The sequence below is a fragment of the Coregonus lavaretus genome (assembly GCF_964263955.1).
Source record: "Coregonus lavaretus genome assembly, contig: HAP1_SCAFFOLD_1104, whole genome shotgun sequence".
NCBI classification, from domain to species: Eukaryota; Metazoa; Chordata; class Actinopteri; order Salmoniformes; family Salmonidae; genus Coregonus; species Coregonus lavaretus.
Window position 1 is genome coordinate 90,437 of NW_028161778.1, and position 24,484 is coordinate 114,920.

At 45.1% G+C, this 24,484-nt stretch overlaps 1 protein-coding gene across 1 annotated transcript; it reads right to left on the reverse strand.

Annotated features, from left to right (window-relative positions):
* Nucleotides 1-420: 420 nt before the first annotated feature.
* On the reverse strand, nt 421-12,688 carry LOC311120081 (ciliary-associated calcium-binding coiled-coil protein 1-like; the record flags this gene model as incomplete). The annotated part of the gene is made up of 8 exons (XM_084194698.1): nt 421-504; nt 4,105-4,260; nt 5,152-5,265; nt 7,321-7,393; nt 7,553-7,691; nt 12,088-12,257; nt 12,348-12,442; nt 12,614-12,688. The coding sequence occupies 8 exons, from the start codon at nt 12,686-12,688 to the stop codon at nt 421-423; spliced, it is 906 nt and encodes a 301-aa protein (XP_084050824.1).
* Between the last annotated feature and the right edge of the window lie 11,796 nt (nt 12,689-24,484).

Sequence of the window (24,484 nt, forward strand, 5' to 3'; positions counted from 1 at the left end):
TCATAGTAGATATATTATAGACTATGTTGTGTATTGTGTTCATAGTGGATATATTATAGACTATGTTGTGTATTGTGTTCATAGTGGATATATTATAGACGATGTTGTGTATTGTGTTCATAGTAGATAGCTAGACTATGTTGTGTATTGTGTTCATAGTAGATATATTATAGACTATGTTGTGTATTGTGTTCATAGTGGATATATTATAGACTATGTTGTGTATTGTGTTCATAGTAGATATATTATAGACGATGTTGTGTATTGTGTTCCTAGTAGATAGCTAGACTATGTTGTGTATTGTGTTCATAGTAGATATATTATAGACTATGTTGTGTATTGTGTTCATAGTAGATATATTATAGACTATGTTGTGTATTGTGTTCATAGTAAATAGCTAGACTATGTTGTGTATTGTTGCTATTTGGAGGCAGAATGTTTCAGTCGTTCTAGTCTGGTCCTGAAGCTCTCCTCTTGGACTCTCAGCTTCTCTGTGAATTCAGCCTGTAACAACACAAGAGGAAAGCCATTGATAATAGTTTGGATAACTGCTCATTATTTAACACATGGTGAATAGGAGTGCTTCAACATTTACAAAATGGTGCCCTATTCATCCAAAAGATGATTGCATGTATTTCCCCGGCTGCATGCTGCACTGTGTCCTGGAGAATGGAACAGTTCCAATCTACTTATGGAATTCACCCACAGCTTGTCCTACATTTGACCATTTCAACATGTCTACCATATAAGGTATGATGAGACCCACATGCATGTTGAAACTCCTGGGAACATATCCCCTTCAGAGGAATAAATGAATGTTATTAAATATCGTTTAACAAGGGGGCAGCAATTTGGCCTGGCAGAGACGATCCACATGAAGGTTAAAGCCGTCACTACAATCTGGAGCCGGAGTTAGAGAACCTGCTGGAAGGGTGCAGCGTTCACTGGATCTCGCTCTCATTGTTCTGACTGGAACTGACGGATTCCATTACATCATCTGCTCAATGGCATCTTTTGATATAAGTACAAATGCAGCAGAGTGAAATATGTAATTGATCTTGAGCAGACAGAAAATAAGAGAGAATGGTTAGAAATAGCTGTAGTTGTGTGGTGGTGGATCATTCAGAATCAGGATGCTGCACACTGTTGGTGATGAGGTCTCACATTACAGCAGAGCCACTCAATAACATGGACACCAGTCAGTCAGTCAGTCAGTCAGCCAGTCAGTCAGAATGTCTGTCAGTCAGTCAGTCAGCCTGTAAGTCAGTCAGCCAGCATGTCAGTCGGCCTGTCAGTCAGTCAGTCAGTCTGTCAGCCTGTCAGTGAGCCTGTCAGTCAGCCTGTCAGTCAACCTGTCAGTCAGTCAGTCAGCATGTCAGTCAGTCAGTCAGTCAGTCAGCCTGTCAGTCAGTCAGTCAGCCTGTCAGTCAGTCAGCCTGTCAGTCAGTCAGTCACTCAGTCAGTCAGTCAGTCAGTCACTCAGTCAGTCAGTCAGCATGTCAGTCAGTCAGTCACTCAGTCAGTAAGTCAGTCAGCATGTCAGTCTGCCTGTCAGTTAGTCAGCCTGTCAGTCTGTCAGTCTGTCAGTCACTCACTCAGTCAGTCAGTCAGCCTGTCAGTCAGTCAGCCTGTCAGTCAGTCAGTCAGCCTGTCAGTCTGTCAGTCACTCAGTCAGTCAGTCACTCTGTCAGTCACTCACTCAGTCAGTCAGTCAGTCAGTCAGTCAGCCTGTCAGTCAGTCAGTCAGCCTGTCAGTCTGTCAGTCACTCAGTCAGTCAGTCACTCTGTCAGTCACTCACTCAGTCAGTCAGTCAGCCTGTCAGTCAGTCAGTCAGCCTGTCAGTCTGTCAGTCACTCAGTCAGTCAGTCACTCTGTCAGTCACTCACTCAGTCAGTCAGTCAGCCTGTCAGTCAGTCAGCCTGTCAGTCAGTCAGTCAGCCTGTCAGTCTGTCAGTCACTCAGTCAGTCAGTCACTCTGTCAGTCACTCACTCAGTCAGTCAGTCAGCCTGTCTGTCAGTCAGTCAGTCAGTCAGCCTGTCAGTCAGTCAGCCAGTCAGCCTGTCAGTCAGTCACTCACTCAGTCAGTCAGTCAGTCAGCCTGTCAGTCAGTCAGCCTGTCTGTCAGTCAGTCAGTCAGTCAGCCTGTCAGTCAGTCACTCACTCAGTCAGTCAGTCAGTCAGCCAGTCAGCCTGTCAGTCAGTCAGTCAGCCTGTCTGTCAGTCTGTCAGTCAGTCACTCTGTCAGTCAGTCAGTCAGTCAGTCAGTCAGTCAGTCAGTCAGTCAGCCTGTCAGTCAGTCAGTCAGTCAGTCAGTCAGCCTGTCAGTCAGTCAGTCAGTCAGTCAGTCAGTCACTCAGTCAGTCAGTCAGCCTGTCAGTCAGTCAGTAACCCAGTCAGTCAGTCAGTCAGTCAGTCAGTCAGTCAGTCAGTCAGTCAGTCAGTCACTCAGTCAGTCAGTCAGCCTGTCAGTCAGTCAGTAACCCAGTCAGTCAGTCAGTCAGTCAGTCAGTCACTCAGTCAGTCAGTCAGTCAGTCAGTCAGTCAGCCTGTCAGTCAGTCAGTCAGTCAGTCAGTCAGTCAGTCAGTCAGTCACTCAGTCAGTCAGTCAGCCTGTCAGTCAGTCAGTCAGTCAGTCAGTCAGTCAGTCACTCAGTCAGTCAGTCAGTCAGTCAGTCAGTCAGCCTGTCAGTCAGTCAGTCAGTCAGTCAGTCAGTCAGTAACCCAGTCAGTCAGTCAGTCAGTCAGTCAGTCAGTCAGTCAGTCAGTCAGTAACCCAGTCAGCCTGTCAGTCAGTCAGTAACCCAGTCAGTCAGTCAGTCAGTCAGTCACTCTGTCAGTCAGTCAGTCAGTAACCCAGTCAGTCAGTCAGTCAGTCAGTCAGTCAGCCTGTCAGTCAGTCAGTCAGTCAGTCAGTCAGTCAGTCAGTCAGTCACTCAGTCAGTCAGTCAGCCTGTCAGTCAGTCAGTAACCCAGTCAGTCAGTCAGTCAGTCAGTCAGTCACTCAGTCAGTCAGTCAGTCAGTCAGTCAGTCAGCCTGTCAGTCAGTCAGTCAGTCAGTCAGTCAGTCAGTCAGTCAGTCACTCAGTCAGTCAGTCAGCCTGTCAGTCAGTCAGTCAGTCAGTCAGTCAGTCAGTCACTCAGTCAGTCAGTCAGTCAGTCAGTCAGTCAGTCAGTCAGTCAGTCAGTCACTCTGTCAGTCAGTCAGTCAGTAACCCAGTCAGTCAGTCAGTCAGTCAGTCAGTCAGCCTGTCAGTCAGTCAGTCAGTCAGTCAGTCAGTCAGCCTGTCAGTCAGTCAGTCAGTCAGTCAGTCAGTCAGTCAGTCAGTCAGTCAGCCAGTCAGTCAGTCAGTCAGTCAGCATGTCAGTCAGTCAGTCAGTCAGTCAGCCTGTCAGTCAGTCAGTCAGTCAGTCACTCGGTCAGTCAGTCAGTCAGTCAGTCAGTCAGCCAGTCAGTCAGTCAGTCAGTCAGCATGTCAGTCAGTCAGTCAGTCAGTCAGTCAGTCAGTCAGTCAGTCAGTCAGTCAGTCTGTCAGTCAGTCAGTCAGCCTGTCAGTCAGTCAGTCAGTCAGTGCAGCTGTTCAGCTCTTTATCACACAGGCCTCTCTATTGTTATTACGTCTGGCATCCTATTCCCTATTTAGGGCACTCCTTTCAACCAAGGCCCACAGGACTCTGGTCAAACGTAGGGCACTACATAGGGAATAGGGTGCCATTAGGGACACATGCCTACATGTCTCTGTTGTCCTATTAAGACCTATCATAATGGAAACCACCAGTACGGTTCTATAACATGATAGCTAGTAGTATAATACAAAGCTGCGTTTCCTGTTTCACATCAAACATATTCAACTGGTGTGGAAGACATGAAAACCTCCAACAACAATCCACACGTTGTTGTTCTGCTGAAGTCAGCATGGTTATATTTGGACTGGTTATTGGAGTTCAGCTGAGAATTGACCTCCAAATGGACAGGGGTGTTTTGTTTGGAACAATGATCAAATTCAACTGTATGAAACACCAGTAGAAAATACATGAATATTGTTTATTTCAATAAAAACTATACAACAGCTTTAAAGGATTCAGATTCATCATAAAATCCTACCTGTAGATTTCCCAGCATCTCTGTGGTCAGGTCTCCCAGCACGTCTTTGACATCCTGAATGTTATATCCTTCGAACCCTGTAGCCTCCTTCTCCTTCTCCTGCAGATCTGTTTTAACTGCTACCTCTCCATCCTCCTCCTGGCTGGTCCCCTGTCCCTGGGTCAGTAGGACACCATCCTCCTCCTGGCTGGTCCTCTGTCCCTGGGTCAGTAGGACACCATCCTCCTCCTGGCTGGTCCCCTGTCCCTGGGTCAGTAGGACACCATCCTCCTCCTGGCTGGTCCTCTGTCCCTGGGTCAGTAGGACACCATCCTCCTCCTGGCTGCTCCTCTGTCCCTGGGTCAGTAGGACACCATCCTCCTCCTGGCTGGTCCTCTGTCCCTGGGTCAGTAGAACACCATCTATCAGACAGGCTGGTCCCCTGTCCCTGGGTCAGTAGGACACCACCTATCAGACAGGCTGGTCCTCTGTACCTGGGTCAGTAGAACACCATCCTCCTCCTGGCTGCTCCTCTGTCCCTGGGTCAGTAGAACACCATCTATCAGACAGGCTGGTCCTCTGTCCCTGGGTCAGTAGAACACCATCTATCAGACAGGCTGGTCCTCTGTCCCTGGGTCAGTAGGACACCATCTATCAGACAGGCTGGTCCTCTGTCCCTGGGTCAGTAGGACACCATCTATCAGACAGGCTGGTCCCCTGTCCCTGAGTCAGTAGGACACCATCTATGTCCCTGGGTCAGTAGGACACCATCTATCAGACAGGCTGGTCCTCTGTCCCTGGGTCAGTATCAGACAGGCTGGTCCCCTGTCCCTGAGTCAGTAGGACACCATCTATGTCCCTGGGTCAGTAGGACACCATCTATCAGACAGGCTGGTCCTCTGTCCCTGGGTCAGTAGGACACCATCTATCAGACAGGCTGGTCCCCTGTCCCTGGGTCAGTAGAACACCACCTATCAGACAGGCTGGTCCTCTGTCCCTGGGTCAGTATCAGACAGGTAGAATATTACAGTAATGGAGGTAGTCATCAGTAGCCCTCCAGTACAGTACCTCTTCACACTGTTCAACAGGAGAAGGAGCCATGTAATGGAGGAAGACTTCAGTAGTCATGCCTTCTTCCAGCGGAGCTACAAAGTCTGCTGAGCTGATCACCTCAATGGTCCTCTGGAATACAGTTAGTCAGGAAACATAGAGGTTGTATTCTCACCCATGACTTTACAGTAGAATATGTCAGATGTTTGCCTTCCCTTCCACATTTGTGAATATATTAAGAGAAGGATCATATCAAATGGTAGCAGACGTTGTAAAGATATCAATGGGAAATCAAACAGAGTCATTCCTAGTAGTTCCAACCTGTCAGGGATGAGTCACTATACTCCAGCTCTCTGTCTGGAAATAAAGAGTCTGCACAGTCTATTATGTCACTTCCTGGAATGTTGCAGCTCCTATAAAAGGTCTCTGGTTGAACAAATCAATGTCATGAGATCTAATGTTATTATAGGCAACATGAATGCTGTGATAATGTGAGAGGAACAGAGTGAATTGTGGGGATTGCCATTTGTTTCAGCACACTACATGCAGTATAGGGCTGGTACATTCACAGGAAAGGGAGTTCACTAGTTAGACTTGTCCTGATGGTGAGTTAGTCAGAGATGACAGATAAATGGTCTCCTGATGGTGAGTTAGTTAGAGATTACAGATAAATGGTCTCCTGATGGTGAATTAGTTAGAGATGACAGATAAATGGTCTCCTGATGGTGAATTAGTCAGAGATGACAGATAAATGGTCTCCTGATGGTGAGTTAGTTAGAGATGACAGATAAATGGTCTCCTGATGGTGAATTAGTCAGAGATGACAGATAAATGGTCTCCTGGTGGTGAGTTAGTTAGAGATGACAGATAAATGGTCTCCTGATGGTGAATTAGTTAGAGATGACAGATAAATGGTCTCCTGATGGTGAGTTAGTTAGAGATGACAGATAAATGGTCTCCTGATGGTGAATTAGTTAGAGATGACAGATAAATGGTCTCCTGGTGGTGAGTTAGTTAGAGATGACAGATAAATGGTCTCCTGGTGGTGAGTTAGTTAGTCAGAGATGACAGATCAATGGTCTCCTGGTGGTGAGTATGACAGAGATGACAGATACATGGTCTCCTGGTGGTGAGTAAGACAGAGATGACAGATAAATGGTCTCCTGGTGGTGAGTAAGACAGAGATGACAGATCAATGAGTTAGTTAGACATAACAGATAACTGGTCTCCTGATGGTGAGTTAGTTAGTTAGAGATGACAGATAAACGGTCTCCTGATGGTGAGTTAGTCAGAGATGATAGATTAATGGTCTCCTGATGGTGAGTTAGTTAGTTAGTTAGTTAGTTAGTTAGTTAGTTAGTTAGTTAGAGATGACAGATTAATGGTCTCCTGGTGGTGAGTTAGTTAGTCAGAGATGACATAAATTGTCATGACTTCGGCCGAGGCTGCCTCCCCTCCTTGTTCGGGCAGGCTTCGGCATTCATCGTCACCGGAGTACTAACCACTGCCGCCCCAATCATCATCACAATTGTCTTGTCAATTACACACACCTGGTTCATATCCCCTCATTAGTACATGTATAAGTGTTCCCTCTGCCCCCTTGTCCTTGTGGGTGATTGTTTATTGTGAAGGTTAGTGAAGCTCGTGTATTTTGTATAGACGGGAGTTTTCCTGTGTGCCTTGTATTTTCCAGTGCGCCTGTTTTGTGCCCTGGAGTGTGTTTGACACATTTCTGCGTAAACCTGTATTTTTACTGATTAAAGCCTGTTATTCTGTGATTTACCCTCCTGCGCCTGAATCCTTCAACACCACCTCATCACATAAATGGTCTCCTGGTGGTGAGTTAGTTAGAGATGACAGATGAATGGTCTCCTGATGGTTAGTTAGTGAGAGATGACAGATAAATGGTCTCCTGGTGGTGAGTTAGTTAGTCAGAGATGACAGATAAATGGATCCTTAGGGACAATGACAGGAAAGGACTCTCTCTTTATGGTCACTGCCCTTCCAAGTTACTCACTAGCTTCCTTAAGGTAACCTCAACATACATACGGGACGCGCTGACACACGCATAGCTTCCTTAAAGGTAACCTCAACATACATACGGGACGCACTGACACACGCATAGCTTCCTTAAGGAAACCTCAACATACATACGGGACGCACTGACACACGCATACACAGCCTCACCTTCTTCCCAATGAGTAGCTCCTCTCTGGGTTGGTGGAAGAGAAACTCATAGAGGTGGTAGTTCTGAAAGAGACTACAGTAAACAGGTGAACCAACAGATCAGAACTTCAACATCCACTACGAGGTTCACTGCTCTGAATGGATTATCACCAGGTTAAGGAAGGACACTGTTAACGTGATATTAATAATGTAGACCCTACTACAAAAGGCAGATAGAGAAGAGACTTGCTACCTGCACTTGAGGTAGTCAGTGATGGACATGGCCTGCTCTGCATCAAACAGTGAATCAACCTCTGGAGAAGGAGACTGGCGCGTTCCTGATATCAACTTGGCAAACTCATTCAGGTTATCACCAAATGGCATCTGCTTCTCTGGGACATTGTGGACAGATATAAAATACAGATATTAGCCACAGCCAGTCCACATTGATGTTAGCCATAAGAATCTGACTAGACGTTCATTCCTTCTCTCTCTAGCCGGAATAGTGCTATGCCAAGATCAGGACAGCGAGGAGCAAGAGATCTGGCTCGGAAAACGGACCTTAATCCAGGGGTGGGTGATGGCGCTGTATTCCTAATTATCATATTATCCCAACTGACAAATCGAGAAGATTGAAATACTGCTAGTTTTGAATGAAAATGCCTTTTCGTCAGCATGCTAGGCTAGCTAATGCTAAAGGTCTTAATAATTATGTGAACACACAGCCCCTAATGAAGGTCTTAATGATTATGTGAACACACAGCCCCTAATGAAGGTCTTAATGATTATGTGAACACACAGCCCCTAATGAAGGTCTTAATGATTATGTGAGCACACAGCCCCTAATGAAGGTCTTAATGATTATGTGAGCACACAGCCCCTAATGAAGGTCCTAATGATTATCTGAACACACAGCCCCTAATGAAGGTCTTAATGATTATGTGAGCACACAGCCCCTAATGAAGGTCCTAATGATTATGTGAACACACAGCCCCTAATGAAGGTCTTAATGATTAGGTGGTGAACACACAGCCCCTAATGAAGGTCTTAATGATTAGGTGGTGAACACACAGCCCCTAATGAAGGTCTTAATGATTATGTGAACACACAGCCCCTAATGAAGGTCTTAATTATTATGTGAACACACAGCCCCTAATGAAGGTCTTCATAATTATGTGAACACACAGCCCCCAATGAAGGTCTTAATGATTATGTGAGCACACAGCCCCTAATGAAGGTCTTAATGATTAGGTGGTGAACACACAGCCCCTAATGAAGGTCTTAATGATTATGTGAACACACAGCCCCTAATGAAGGTTTTAATGATTATGTGAACACACAGCCACTAATGAAGGTCTTAATGATTATGTGAACACAGCCCCTAATGAAGGACTTAATGATTAGGTGAACACACAGCCCCTAATGAAGGTCTTAATGATTAGGTGGTGAACACACAGCCCCTAATGAAGGTCTTAATGATTAGGTGGTGAACACACAGCCCCTAATGAAGGTTTTAATGATTATGTGAACACACAGCCCCTAATGAAGGTTTTAATGATTAGGTGAACACAGCCCCTAATGAAGGACTTAATGATTATGTGAACACACAGCCCCTAATGAAGGTCTTAATGATTAGGTGGTGAACACACAGCCCCTAATGAAGGTCTTAATGATTATGTGAACACACAGCCCCTAATGAAGGTTTTAATGATTATGTGAACACACAGCCCCTAATAAAGGTCTTAATGATTATGTGAACACACAGCCCCTAATGAAGGTCTTAATGATTATGTGAACACACAGCCCCTAATAAAGGTCTTAATGATTAGATGAGCACACAGCCCCTAATGAAGGTCTTAATGATTATGTGGTGAACACACAGCCCCTAATGAAGGCCTTAATGATTAGGTGGTGAACACACAGCCCCTAATGAAGGCCTTAATGATTAGGTGGTGAACACACAGCCCCTAATGAAGGTCTTAATGATTAGGTGGTGAACACACAGCCCCTAATGAAGGCCTTAATGATTAGGTGGTGAACACACAGCCCCTAATGAAGGTCTTAATGATTAGGTGGTGAACACACAGCCCCTAATGAAGGTCTTAATGATTAGGTGGTGAACACACAGCCCCTAATGAAGGTCTTAATGATTAGATGAACACACAGCCCCTAATGAAGGTCTTAATGATTAGGTGAACACACAGCCCCTAATAAAGGTCTTAATGATTAGATGAGCACACAGCCCCTAATGAAGGTCTTAATGATTATGTGGTGAACACACAGCCCCTAATGAAGGCCTTAATGATTAGGTGGTGAACACACAGCCCCTAATGAAGGCCTTAATGATTAGGTGGTGAACACACAGCCCCTAATGAAGGTCTTAATGATTAGGTGGTGAACACACAGCCCCTAATGAAGGCCTTAATGATTAGGTGGTGAACACACAGCCCCTAATGAAGGTCTTAATGATTAGGTGGTGAACACACAGCCCCTAATGAAGGTCTTAATGATTAGGTGGTGAACACACAGCCCCTAATGAAGGTCTTAATGATTAGATGAACACACAGCCCCTAATGAAGGTCTTAATGATTATGTGAACACACAGCCCCTAATGAAGGTCCTAATGATTATGTGAACACACAGCCCCTAATGAAGGTCTTAATGATTATGTGAACACACAGCCCCTAATGAAGGTCTTAATGATTATGTGAACACACAGCCCCTAATGAAGGTCTTAATGATTATGTGAACACACAGCCCCTAATGAAGGTCTTAATGATTATGTGAGCACACAGCCCCTAATGAAGGTCTTAATGATTATGTGAACACACAGCCCCTAATGAAGGTCTTAATGATTATGTGAACACACAGCCCCTAATAAAGGTCTTAATGATTATGTGAACACACAGCCCCTAAAAAAGGGCAAAATGAGCAGAATTTTATGAACTTAGTTATAAAATTGCTCAATCTTCTCTCTGTGACTCTGCCCCATGGCAAAATGTGTAGAATTTCAGCAAAATTGCTTTAAAACCGCAACATTTTCTCTACACCCCATAGCAAATTGTGTAGCATTGGAGGAAATTAATTATAAAACGTCTATATTTTTCTCTCCGCTGTCAAGAGGGGGGCCGCTAAAGAATGTTCTCGCAAGATGGGGTGGGACTCCAACAGCATTTTACTTAGGGCATAATTAAGCGCTGCTCTGCCTTCTTAACAACACTATGAACAAGGCAGGTCCTACAGGCCCTTGTTTTGTCGCACCTGGACTACTGTTCAGTAGTGTGGTCAGGTGCAACAAGGAGGGACTTGGGAAAATTGCAGTTGGCGCAGAACAGGGCAGCACGGCTGGCCCTAGGATGTACACAGAGAGCTAACATTAATAATAATAATATAATATGCCATTTAGCAGACGCTTCTATCCAAAGTGACTTACAGTCATGCGTGCATACATTTTTATTTTTATTATTATTTATTTTTTTGTGTATGGGTGGTCCCGGGGATCGAACCCACTACCTTAGCGTTACAAGCGCCGTGCTCTACCAGCTGAGCTACAGAGGCCCATGCATGTCAATCTCTCCTGGCTCAAAGTGGAAGAGAGATTGACTTCATCACTGCTTGTTTTTTTAAGAGGTGTTGACAAGCTGAATGTACCGAGCTGTCTGTTTGGAATGCTGGCACACAGCTCAGACACCCATGCATACCCCACGAGACATGCCACCAGAGGTCTCTTCACAGTCCCCAAAGTCCAGAACAGACTACGGGGAACGCACAGTACTACATAGAGCCATGACTACATGGAACTCTATTCCACATCATGTAACTCAGTCAAGCAGTAAAATCAGATAAAAAAAACAGATAAAACTACATTTTATGGAACAGCGCGGACTGTGAAGAGACACACACACACAGCATTCGCAAACACATGCAAACACCCGCACTCTACACACATACATTTTTATATTGTTATTTTCCTGTATTATTGATTTTGTATTGTAAATATGTTTTGGTAGAGTAGTGTGTAATAATGTGTTGTGTTATGTATTGTTTTATTGTATGTACATTGTGATTGGACCCCAGGAAGAGTAGCTGCTGCCTCGGCAGCCGCTAATGGGGATCAATAATAAATACAAATACAACCAAGATGGTCACAAATTAGAGCAGTGGCTGGGGGTAGGCCGGAGAGGTTTGGGAAACACTGTCTGTGTATACCGTAGACCGGAGAGGTTTGGGAAACACTGTCTGTGTATACCGTAGACCGGAGAGGTTTGGGAAACACTGTCTGTGTATACCGTAGCCCAAGTAAGGCCGGAGAGGTTTGGGAAACACTGTCTGTGTATACCGTAGCCCAAGTAAGACCGGAGAGGTTTGGGAAACACTGTCTGTGTATACCGTAGCCCAAGTAAGGCCGGAGAGGTTTGGGAAACACTGTCTGTGTATACCGTAGCCCAAGTAAGACCGGAGAGGTTTGGGAAACACTGTCTGTGTATACTGTAGCCCAAGTAAGGCCGGAGAGGTTTGGGAAACACTGTCTGTGTATACCGTAGCCCAAGTAAGACCGGAGAGGTTTGGGAAACACTGTCTGTGTATACCGTAGCCCAAGTAAGACCGGAGAGGTTTGGGAAACACTGTCTGTGTATACTGTAGCCCAAGTAAGGCGGGAGAGGTTTGGGAAACACTGTCTGTGTATACCGTAGCCCAAGTACAATAACTGCAGGCTACTTACGAGTTATTAACTGTCGGTCTGTGGGGTGGCTCTTCTGTCTGTCGCCTATAAATCCCATGACTTACCCCTGATATTGTCTAGTACCAGTTGCTGTAGAGCCATGATGAATGAGATCTGTTGACAGGTGTAGTTCATCTGCCTGGCCCACCAGAATCCACAGACAAAGTAGCCCAACAGGGACGCCTCCTTTAGACATGTCTGGCAGTTCTTCAAACCAAGTATCTCTTCAAACTGTCTGTTGTAAAAACAAAAATCAACAACGTACGCATACATGAAACACTTCCAAATAAACTGGCTATTAGGCCTATATATCCTTGTTACTTACAATTGCACTTGTTCCACTGTCAAATCTAACAGCGTGTTGATTTGTTCATGGGAAATACATTTCCATTGAGGGTTGGCTTTTTCAGCGTCATTTTCCTGGATTAAATTGGATTCAGAATACAAGTGAGTTTTGGTTAGCTAGCCAAACTAGGTTAGCTCTAGCTATGATAACAGTTTGTCAAATAATCAAAATAACCAGACAAATGATGTAGTAAATATTTCAAATAATATAAACTATTGATAGGGGTTTTAAACATATCCTCTTACTTTGGACGCAACGTCATTTCTGTCGTTTGCATTTTTATCCGCCGATTTGTTAGTTTGTTTGGCTTTTGCAGACATGTTGTAGCCACCTGCGTTACCACGGCGACATGTACACAGCGGGCGGGCCGTGAGCTTCCTGCTTGTCTGTCCGTCAAGATGGTTACCACGGCGACATGTACATACATATAAAAGCATATACATTGATAAAAGCTTATCCTTAGATCTGTGTGGTCAACTTGGGCCCCGTATAGCTCAGTTGGTAGAGCATGGCGTTTGCAACGCCAGGGTTGTGGGTTCGATTCCCACGGGGAGGCAGTATGAAAACAATAATAAAATAAAAAAATGTATGCACTCACTAACTTTAAGTAGCTCTGGATAAGAGCGTCTGCTAAAATGTAAATGTAACCACTGTTGACTTGGGCCGGAGCTGTCCGGAGCGCCATACCGGCACTTCTAATTTTTGGGGGAATTTGCATTCCGTCTCCTCTATAAAACAAAGTCAAAGAAAGTACAGTATGAAGATCGGCAGAAGCTGCTTCTCCAATAGAAAACCTCGATCACGCAGCTTTGAAGGCGACGTCATGGCGACGTTGGCTGTTTAAACTCACCGGGTAGAAACACGTCATCAGGTCTAACGGTAGTGTCGCGCCGAACTGCGCATGTGCAGGCCGTCAATATCAAAGGCATTCGTTAGATATAAAGTTGTTTTTTGCGAAAATGAAAACGTGTAATTTTTCTCACTTTCACGAGGTTGGAGTAATAACAATAAGACACTAGCTTAAATCTAGGTTGTGCTTTTAGATTTCGAGAAAAATGAAATAGGAATGAAGGCGGGATCTGCATTGAATTGCAATGAAGAGTGGTCATTCATTTCCTGATTCCACTTTGTCCAAATGTATTGGCTGCTAGTCTGTGGATTTCTGCGTGACTGTAGACTGTTTGAGATTGCGCAGATTGAAAATGCGCCAGTTTGAATGCGCATGATGCACTGTTCCAAATTGTCAAATTTAGGGTTTTAAGGTCATGAAAAGTCATGGAAATTAGTTTAATAATTGTTGTTAATGTAATTCATGAAGGCACACTTAAATATGATCAATCACTTAGAAATCGACATAACAGGAATGATCGGAATGACCCTACAGTGCATGTCTGTGTATGCTGGGTGTGCGACAGTGCGAGTGGGCCGTTGCCCGAGGAGAGAGAGCGGGACATTTCAGCAGCAGGTATAACATAATGACAGACGGACAGACTAACTAGATGGATATAGAGCGGGACATTTCAGCAGCAGGTATAACATAATGACAGACAGACTAACTAGATGGATATAGAGCGGGACATTTCAGCAGCAGGTATAACATAATGACAGACAGACAGACTAACTAGATGGATATAGAGCGGGACATTTCAGCAGCAGGTATAACATAATGACAGACAGACTAACTAGATGGATATAGAGCGGGACATTTCAGCAGCAGGTATAACATAATGACAGACAGACTAACTAGATGGATATAGAGCGGGACATTTCAGCAGCAGGTATAACATAATGACAGACAGACTAACTAGATGGATATAGAGCGGGACATTTCAGCAGCAGGTATAACATAATGACAGACGGACAGACTAACTAGATGGATATAGAGCGGGACATTTCAGCAGCAGGTATAACATAATGACAGACAGACTAACTAGATGGATATAGAGCGGGACATTTCAGCAGCAGGTATAACATAATGACAGACAGACTAACTAGATGGATATAGAGCGGGACATTTTAGCAGCAGGTATAACATAATGACAGACAGACTAACTAGATGGATATAGAGCGGGACATTATAGCAGCAGGTATAACATAATGACAGACAGACTAACTAGATGGATATAGAGCGGGACATTTCAGCAGCAGGTATAACATAATGACAGACAGACTAACTAGATGGATATAGAGCGGGACATTTCAGCAGCAGGTATAACATAATGACAGACAGACTAACTAGATGGATATAGAGCGGGACATTTCAGCAGCAGGTATAACATAATGACAGACAGACAGACTAACTAGATGGATATAGAGCGGGACATTTCAGCAGCAGGTATAACATAATGACAGACAGACTAACTAGATGGATATAGAGCGGGACATTTCAGCAGCAGGTATAACATAATGACAGACGGACTAACTAGATGGATATAGAGCGGGACATTATAGCAGCAGGTATAACATGATGACAGACAGACTAACTAGATGGATATAGAGCGGGACATTTCAGCAGCAGGTATAACATAATGACAGACGGACTAACTAGATGGATATAGAGCGGGACATTATAGCAGCAGGTATAACATAATGACAGACAGACTAACTAGATGGATATTCAAAACATAACTTGTAGCAGTTCTCACTAGTTAACTGTAGCGAACGAAGCATTCATGTCTTATTTTTTTTGCCTTTCCACCAGCACTGTAGAACCTAAATAAATCTGCACTGTTGGAAAGCTGGGATTCCCCTCTATTACACAGCAGCCATGTTATATGGATAGCCTAAATGACTAATCACTTCCTGTGATTAGATCTCAACTGAAACAAGAAGATGTGAGCCTTATTCTAATCTACACACAATACCCCATAATGACAAAGCAAAAACAGGTTTTTTGAAATGTTTGCATATTTATAAAAAATAAAAATAAATGATGCTGCGACTGTTTGAACGTTAAATGACGAGACAGAGGCATTGATGCGAGTAACCAGTCTTGTTCAGTATATTGCAAGATATCCGGGTCTCTCAAGTACATCGGTAAAACACTGGAGTTGCAGTAATTAACATTTACCAACAGATGGCATCATTGTGTTATCTGCCACCCATAACATCTTCCCTTTTATAAAATAGGACAGGAGCTAACAAAACAAACCTAGTAGTAATTTCCAACATGAACAGTTTAGTATATATATATATATATATATATATATATATATATTTTTTTTTAATTTCAGTTAACCACTTAACACATTTTGATACTCTCTTCACTTTTATCTCTGTCTGTCAACAATCCCTAATGGGAAACCTACAGATTAAGTATTTTTGGTGGCTGGGACAGACGCCCGCAGCGTGAAAAAACAGGGGGCTTGTCTGCGTGGACTGCGGGCTCCCGCACAGGCTTGTCACCTGACTGTCTAAGGGGAGTATTGATGGGCGAGGGAGTGGCCGACCTGTGATCCCCTGGCTCTTCGCCCAGTGCCTCAGGCCCCATGTGACTTGCTGGGGTTCCGTCTTTTGTCATGCGACCCCTATGACCATCAGAGTTCTGAGTAGAAGCTGGCTCAGCAGTCCGAAGGCCAACCCTGTTACAACGGTCCAGTGATCCATTCACTTCCACCAAGTAGGAGCGTGGTGTCACTTTCTGCACACAGGATCCGAGTCTCCAGAGGCCCGTCCGGTCCCCTGGTAGTGGCTTCATTCGCACCGTTTCACCCACCCTGAGCTCAGGTAAGTCTTTTGCTGATTTGTCGTAGATGAACTTGGAGACCTGTCTTCTGTGACATAGCTTCACCAGCACGTCTGTCACCACACATGGCTCCAGGAGAGTGCTTGCTACTGGCAGAGCTGCTTTTAAACGCCGTGCCATGAGGCGCTGGGCCGGGCTGCTATCCATGCCTTCTGTCGGGGTATTGCGCCACTGCAGGATTGCTTTCCAGGCATCTTTGCCCTCTCGCAGAGCTTTTTTGCAGAGGTTCTTTGCGATTTTGACTGCCGACTCAGCCTTCCCATTAGCTTTTGGGTGTCGTGGTGATGAAGTGACGTGCTCGAATTCCCATTCTGCAGCAAATTTTCGGAACTCACATCCGGAGAATTGGGGTCCATTATCTGAAATTACCCTATCTGGCTGGCCATAGCGGGCAAACTGAGCGTTGTCTCTGCTGAGAGGTCGGGGAGGAGGTCAATCTCCCAGAAGTCTGAGTAATGATCAACTACCAGCAGAAAGTCTTTGACACTTGTGCTGGAAGCGATCTAGACTTACTATCTACCAGGGGCGCATTGGGAGCTCGTGGGACATCATCATCTCTCTCTGTTGCTCAATGGCATATTCATTGCAGATTGTGCATTTACTGACATAGTTTTTGATTTCACTCTGCATTCCTGGCCAATACAGTGTGTCACGTGCTTGTCTGTAACAGGCCTCACCTCCAATGTGACTTGAGTGCACGCGCGCCAACATCTCAGGGCGCAGAGACCGGGGAATAACGACTCTCTGACCCTTGAATATTACTCCGTTTTGAACACTGAGCTCTTCTTTGACTGGCCAATATTCTCTGGTGGCTAAAGCAGTTTCTTCCTTGCAGTCGTGCCAGCCCATCAGAATCACAGACCTCAATGCCTGGAGTTGCTCGTCCCTGTCTGTGTGCTGTCTGATTTGTATAAGGCGCTGGTCCGTAACATTGAGGTAGTCAGCCTGGTTGATGTGTTCAACATCCACTTGCTCTGTTTGTAAGCTGCACACTGCGTGTTGTTCATGCATGGAGCGTGTGTGAGTGCCTGATGCAGTAGCCCTACTGAGCGTGTCACTCACATACATCTCTGGCCCTGGCTTATACACCACCTTGAGGTTGTAGTTTTGTAGGGCCAGTAGCATGCTCTGCAGTCGTTTCGGGGCATTCAGGAGAGGCTTGCTGAATATAGCAGTAAGGGGCTGGTGATCTGTCTCTGCGGTAATATTGTCACGCCCGTACAGGTAGTGGTGGAAGCGTTGGCATGCAAACAAAATGATGAGGCACTCCTTCTCTATCTGGGCATAGTTCTGCTCTGTTGGAGTGAGTGCCCTAGAGGCGAATGCCACAGGCTGGCCCTCTTGCATGAGGCAACAGCCCAGTCCATACTGGCTTGAGTCACTCTGAATCGTGACAGGTTTTGACACATGGTAGTATCGCAGTACAGGTGTCTGGGTGACCAGTTGTTTTATTTCCCTCACCGCTGTGTCATGTTTTGGGAGCCAATGCCAGATGGTGTCCTTGTCCATGAGCCTCCTTAGTGGTTTACACACTTCAGTGTCACGCCCTGACTCTGAGGACTCTTATTTGTTGAGTCAGGGTGTGATTTTCCTTATTGTGTTTGTTCATTGTTGTAGAATCTAGTATGTCTAGATCTATGTTGACCGGTGTGGTTCTCAATCAGAGGCAGCTGTCGCTCGTTGTCTCTGATTGGGGACCATACTTAGGCAGCCTATTGGCACTAGTGGGTTGTGGGATCTTGTTCCGTGTGAGGTATGTTGTTTGGCTACCTTGGACTTCACGTTTCGTTTCATTTGTTGTTTTGTCGTGGTGTTTATTCAGTATAAATAAACATGTATGCATATCACGCTGCGCCTTGGTCCGTCCCGTCTGTAAACGAGCGTGACATTCAGAGAGCCGCGGTAGGAACTTGGCCAGGTAGGTGACGAATCCGACGAAGCGCTGCACTGCCTTCATGTCAGATGGGTGGGGCATATCAAGACAGCCTTCACTTTTTCTGGATCCGCCTTCAATCCCATGAAAGCGAACCTCTGGCACTTTAAACTGAAGCTTTTTTATGCTTAGTCTTAGCTTGACCTGTCTGCATCTGACCATCAGGGCCAGCAGCTTGGCGTCATGGTCACATTCTGCCTCCTCATCACTGTCCCCACAGCCCACTACGAGGATGTCATCTGCTATGGGTTCCACGCCACTGAGTCCCATCAACAGCTCGTGCTGTTTCCGCTGATACACCTCTGGAGCCACGGAGACACCAAACGGGAGCTTCAACCACCTCTTCCTGCCCCAGGGTGTCCAAAAGGCGGTCATGTAGCTGCTGGGCTTGCACTGCAGGAAGGCATCTCTGGCGTCCACGAGCGTGAAGACTCTGGCCTTTGGGAGCTTGTAAAGAACATCCTCCAACGTGGGCATAATGTAATGTGAACGTCTCAGAGCCCGGTTGAGGTGTTTAGGATCAATGCATATCCGTAGCTTGTCTGGTTTCTTGACGATAACCATATTACTTATCCAGTCTGTAGGCTCGGTGACGGATATGATGTGGCCATCTGCTTCGTATTTGTCAAGCTGAGCCTTGGTAGCTGCTTTCATGGCCACTGGTACATTGCGGGGTGCACACTGGACAGGCTGGATTGCTGCGTCCAACTCAAAGTGGACTTCGCCGGGAACTGACTCGACTGGTGCGTTGAAGACATCATGGTACTTGCTTAGGAGAGTCTCCTTGCTCAGGGGCCCAGCCTGGAGTTTGTCTATAATGTTAAGATCAGCTGGGATGGTGAAGTTAATAAGCCCAAGGCGCCCGCATGTAGAACCTGACAGTAATGGCTGTTCTCAAACTCAAGAGTGTGTTTCTGGCCACGTAAAACACACTCTGTCACAAACAGGCCTAAAGAGGTCATGAACTGGCCGGAATACAGTTTCAGCTTGGTGCTACTCTGTGTGAGTTTGTCTCTGGGCGCGAGCCTCCTTTTATCTTTAAGGCTCATAACGTTACATGTGGCCCCTGAATCTAGCTGGCATTGCTGTGGTTTATTATTAAGTAGCAGAGTGACAAACCATTTTTTCCCCTTTTGCCCTTACTGCCCCTATGCACTCGCTAGCATATACACCCTCTGTGCTGTTGTTCCCTTCATCTGTGTTAATTTCAATGGAGTGCACTTTACCCTCCTTTCTCTTGCTTTTCCATGCAGGCCCTTGCGAAGTGATTAGCTGTACCACAGGATTTGCATATTTTTCCATAGGCTGGGCAGTGTTCTTTTCCTCGTCCTTGAGAAATGCCACAATATCGGCATGCATTGGGGTTGTCTACTGCAGAGTTGGCTGTAGTATTAGCATTAGCTGTGGCAAAAGGGAATTTCTTTACTGGCTGCCTGAATGTACCATTGACATTGTCCATATGTTGCCTTTCTAGCTCCATGGACCTTGTCCGTATATCCGTAAGCTCTGCTGCACGGCATGTCTCCACTGCCAAGACCAGTGTCAGGTCACGTTCTCTCAGCAAACGTCTGCGGGTGACCTCATCAGTTATGCCAAGCACTATCTTGTCTCTGATCAGTTCATCTCTTAAAGCACCATAGTCACATGTGGCTGCCTTTTCCCTTAGCCTAGTGACAAAGCTGTCAATGGACTCCCCATCCTCCTGTTTGCAACAACCGAAAACATAACGCTCGTAGATAACGTTCTTTGCTGGCTTAAAGTAAAGTTGGAGAGCATCAAGAATAGCTGTAGCGTTACCTTGCTGAGCTGCTGTTCGGTTCAGGTTGTGTTTGTATACGTGTCGGCATTCTGCTCCCATTATAGTCCTCAAAGTGGCAGCCACTACCTCATCGTCCTTTTCCCGAAGTCCCGTGGCTAGTGCATAGTCCTCCCATTCACCTCTAAACGTATCCCAGTTTGTGCTCCAAACTCCGCTGAGCTTCATAACGGCGGGAGGGGGAATGTTCACTGCCATGTCTAAACGGTGCTAACAACACTGAAGCTAACTAGCAAACTCAATCTAGCTAAGGACAATTCCGGCAAAGTTTTACTCAACTAAGCTTTTTTCTTCTTTTTTTTTTTTTGTAAACCAGAACAGGTGACTCTAATTTGCGGAAAGCATGGTTAGTTATCCGACTCTGACACCATGTTTGAATGTTAAATGACGAGACAGAGGCATTGATGCACTTGTAAAACACTGGAGTTGCAGTAATTAACATTTACCAACAGATGGCATCATTGTGCCATCTTCCACTCATAACAACCCACTTGGCATTAGGCCCATTATCTCAACACTGGTGGTAACCAGATGATCCCAATAATTGAGGTTGTAAATGATGCCCCCCTTCTGGTATGTTCTATTGAGAACTGTGGGGGACTTGATGGTTGTTGCTTCCCTGTTTACTATTCAAAGATATTTTACTTATTAAGTCAAAGACGAAATTAACTGCACTGGTCTCAAATATTATTAACATAACTAGGCTACACAGAACCATGGCGGACCCACTGTAAAATGAGAGGCTTTTAATCGTATTTAAACGTGTCCCAGTCCAACATGCCTAGCTCTGCCCACTGGGGCGTGGTTTACGGAGCGCTCCTATCGTCGTATTCCACCGGGTCGAGTTATCTCATCACACCCCCACTGTGCGACTGTTGTCACGGCCTTAGTGTATATCACGGTGGCGTATGAACGAATGGGTTATAGAGCAAACAACGCTATTATCACAACACAGGTTGTAATATGGCTTTTTTACTGGCTTGGCTTCCTCTGTGATTTTACCCCCGCACCGCTACTGTCCTCCAGGATAGATGCTGCATGGGTTTGGCTTGGCTTCCTCTGTGATTTTACCCACACACCGCTACTGTCCTCCAGGATGGATGCTGCATGGGTTTGCAGGCTTTTGTTCAAGCCCTAGTCTAACCACATTGTTGTCTAAACATCAGCTGCTCAACGGGACCTTGATAAGCAGACTTGGGTGTTTCAGGATGGAATCAAAAGCCAAGCCTGCATACCCAGGAGCTCTCCAGATGGAGGGTTGACCACATGTTGACTAACAGTACAGTTACATTTTTTGGGGGGGGGTTAAGTGCCTTGATCAAGGGCACAACGGCAAGAGATGGTGGGTCTACATCAGATTAAACACAGCAGCCTTCCAGGGTCAATAATGTTTACTTTGTCATGTCGGATATAATAGAAGTCATGGAAATGTGGTTACAAGTCATGGAGAAGTCATGGAAATGTGGTTACAAGTCATGGAGAAGTCATGGAAATGTGGTTACAAGTCATAGAGAAGTGATGGAAATGTGGTTACAAGTCATGGAGAAGTCATGGAAATGCGGTTACAAGTCATGGAGAAGTCATGGAAATGTGGTTACAAGTCATGGAGAAGTCATGGAAATGTGGTTACAAGTCATGGAGAAGTCATGGAAATGTGGTTACAAGTCATAGAGAAGTCATGGAAATGTGGTTACAAGTCATGGAGAAGTCATGGAAATGTGGTTACAAGTCATGGAGAAGTCACGGAAATGTGGTTACAAGTCATGGAGAAGTCACGGAAATGTGGTTACAAGTCATAGAGAAGTCATGGAAATGTGGTTACAAGTCATGGAGAAGTCATGGAAATGTGGTTACAAGTCATGGAGAAGTCATGAAAATGTGGTTACAAGTCATGGAGAAGTCATGGAAATGTGGTTACAAGTCATGGAGAAGTCATGGAAATGTGGTTACAAGTCATGGAGAAGTCATGGAAATGTGGTTACAAGTCATGGAGAAGTCATGGAAATGTGGTTACAAGTCATGGAGAAGTCATGGAAATGTGGTTACAAGTCATGGAGAAGTCATGGAAATGTGGTTACAAGTCATGGAGAAGTCATGGAAATGTGGTTACAAGTCATAGAGAAGTCATGGAAATGTGGTTACAAGTCATGGAGAAGTCATGGAAATGTGGTTACAAGTCATGGAGAAGTCATGGAAATGTGGTTACAAGTCATGGAGAAGTCATGGAAATGTGGTTACAAGTCATGGAGAAGTCATGGAAATGTGGTTACAAGTCATGGAGAAGTCATGGAAATGTGGTTACAAGTCATGGAGAAGTCATGGAAATGTGGTTACAAGTCATGGAGAAGTCATGGAAATGTGGTTACAAGTCATGGAGAAGTCATGGAAATGTGGTTACAAGTCATGGAGAAGTCATGAAAATGTGGTTACAAGTCATGGAGAAGTCATGGAAATGTGGTTACAAGTCATGGAGAAGTCATGGAAATGTGGTTACAAGTCATGGAGAAGTCATGGAAATGTGTATGAACCCATAACAGTGAAAACTCAGAGGTCTCTATAAGGTCATTTGTGAATTTCGGTTAACACAGTCTAATGGACTGACTTGGAAAACGACAGCTCCTGCACTTCTATCAAAGTAAGTGCAAATCATCACGTTGACATTAATTATACAGGACCTTCACCTTGTAAGCTAGTGAAAATGCACCATTCCAAACTCATTCAAATGTGACGGCTTGCATCAGAGTCAAACCATATTAATCTGGTTATTCCCAACAGAGCCAAACCATATTAATCTGGTTATTCCCAACAGAGCCAAACGATATTAATCTGGTTATTCCCATCAGAGCCAAACCATATTAATCTGGTTATTCCCATCAGAGCCAAACCATATTAATCTGGTTATTCCCAACAGAGCCAAACCATATTAATCTGGTTATTCCCAACAGAGCCAAACCATATTAATCTGGTTATTCCCATCAGAGCCAAACCATATTAATCTGGTTATTCCCAACAGAGCCAAACCATATTAATCTGGTTATTCCCATCAGAGCCAAACCATATTAATCTGGTTATTCCCATCAGAGCCAAACCATATTAATCTGGTTATTCCCATCAGAGCCAAACCATATTAATCTGGTTATTCCCATCAGAGCCAAACCATATTAATCTGGTTATTCCCATCAGAGCCAAACCATATTAATCTGGTTATTCCCATCAGAGCCAAACCATATTAATCTGGTTATTCCCAACAGAGCCAAACCATATTAATCTGGTTATTCCCATCAGAGCCAAACCATATTAATCTGGTTATTCCCATCAGAGCCAAACCATATGAATCTGGTTATTCCCAACAGAGCCAAACCATATTAATCTGGTTATTCCCATCAGAGCCAAACCATATTAATCTGGTTATTCCCATCAGAGCCAAACCATATTAATCTGGTTATTCCCATCAGAGCCAAACCATATTAATCTGGTTATTCCCATCAGAGCCAAACCATATTAATCTGGTTATTCCCATCAGAGCCAAACCATATTAATCTGGTTATTCCCAACATATTCATTAATTGACATATAATAGCACTTCCTACATGCAACTCCCTTAAAAATGTAAAAGAGACTTTTACTCAATCAATTGCTGTGCAATGTCGCGCGTCAAGCGCAGACTTTTGCCACTGGCAGCCCCCATTGGGTATTGCTCGTACAGAGGCTAACGCTAACCCTAACCCTAACCCTAACCCTAACCCTAGCCCTAACCCTAACCCTAACCCTAACCCTAGCCCTAACCCTAACCCTAACCCTATTGGCCTATTCAGCCCCCATTGGGTATTGCTCGTACAGAGGCTAACCCTAACCCTAACCCTAACCCTATTGGCCTATTCAGCCCCCATTGGGTATTGCTCGTACAGAGGCTAACCCTAACCCTAACCCTAACCCTAACCCTAACCCTAACCCTAACCCTAGCCCTAACCCTAACCCTAACCCTATTGGCCTATTCAGCCCCCATTGGGTATTGCTCGTACAGAGGCTAACCCTAACCCTAACCCTAACCCTATTGGCCTATTCAGCCCCCATTGGGTATTGCTCGTGCAGAGGCTAACCCTAACCCTAACCCTAACCCTATTGGCCTATTCAGCCCCCATTGGGTATTGCTTGTGCAGAGGCTAACCCTAACCCTAACCCTAACCCTATTGGCCTATTCAGCCCCCATTGGGTATTGCTTGTGCAGAGGCTAACCCTAACCCTAGCCCTAACCCTAGCCCTAACCCTAACCCTAGCCCTAACCCCTAACCCCTAACCCTAACCCTAACCCTAACCCTAGCCCTAACCCTAACCCTATTGGCCTATTCAGCCCCCATTGTGTATTGCTTGTGCAGAGGCTAACCCTAGCCCTAACCCTAACCCTAGCCCTAACCCCTAACCCCTAACCCTAACCCTATTGGCCTATTCAGCCCCCATTGTGTATTGCTTGTGCAGAGGCTAACCCTAACCCTAACCCTAACCCTAAACTTTCTCCACTTCTTCAACCTTGTGTTGAAGTGGCTGAATGCGAGCAGACTAGAGGCATGCATCCTTAATGTGGCAGCTGGATTTGTATAGTATTTCTAGGACCCCAGACAGAA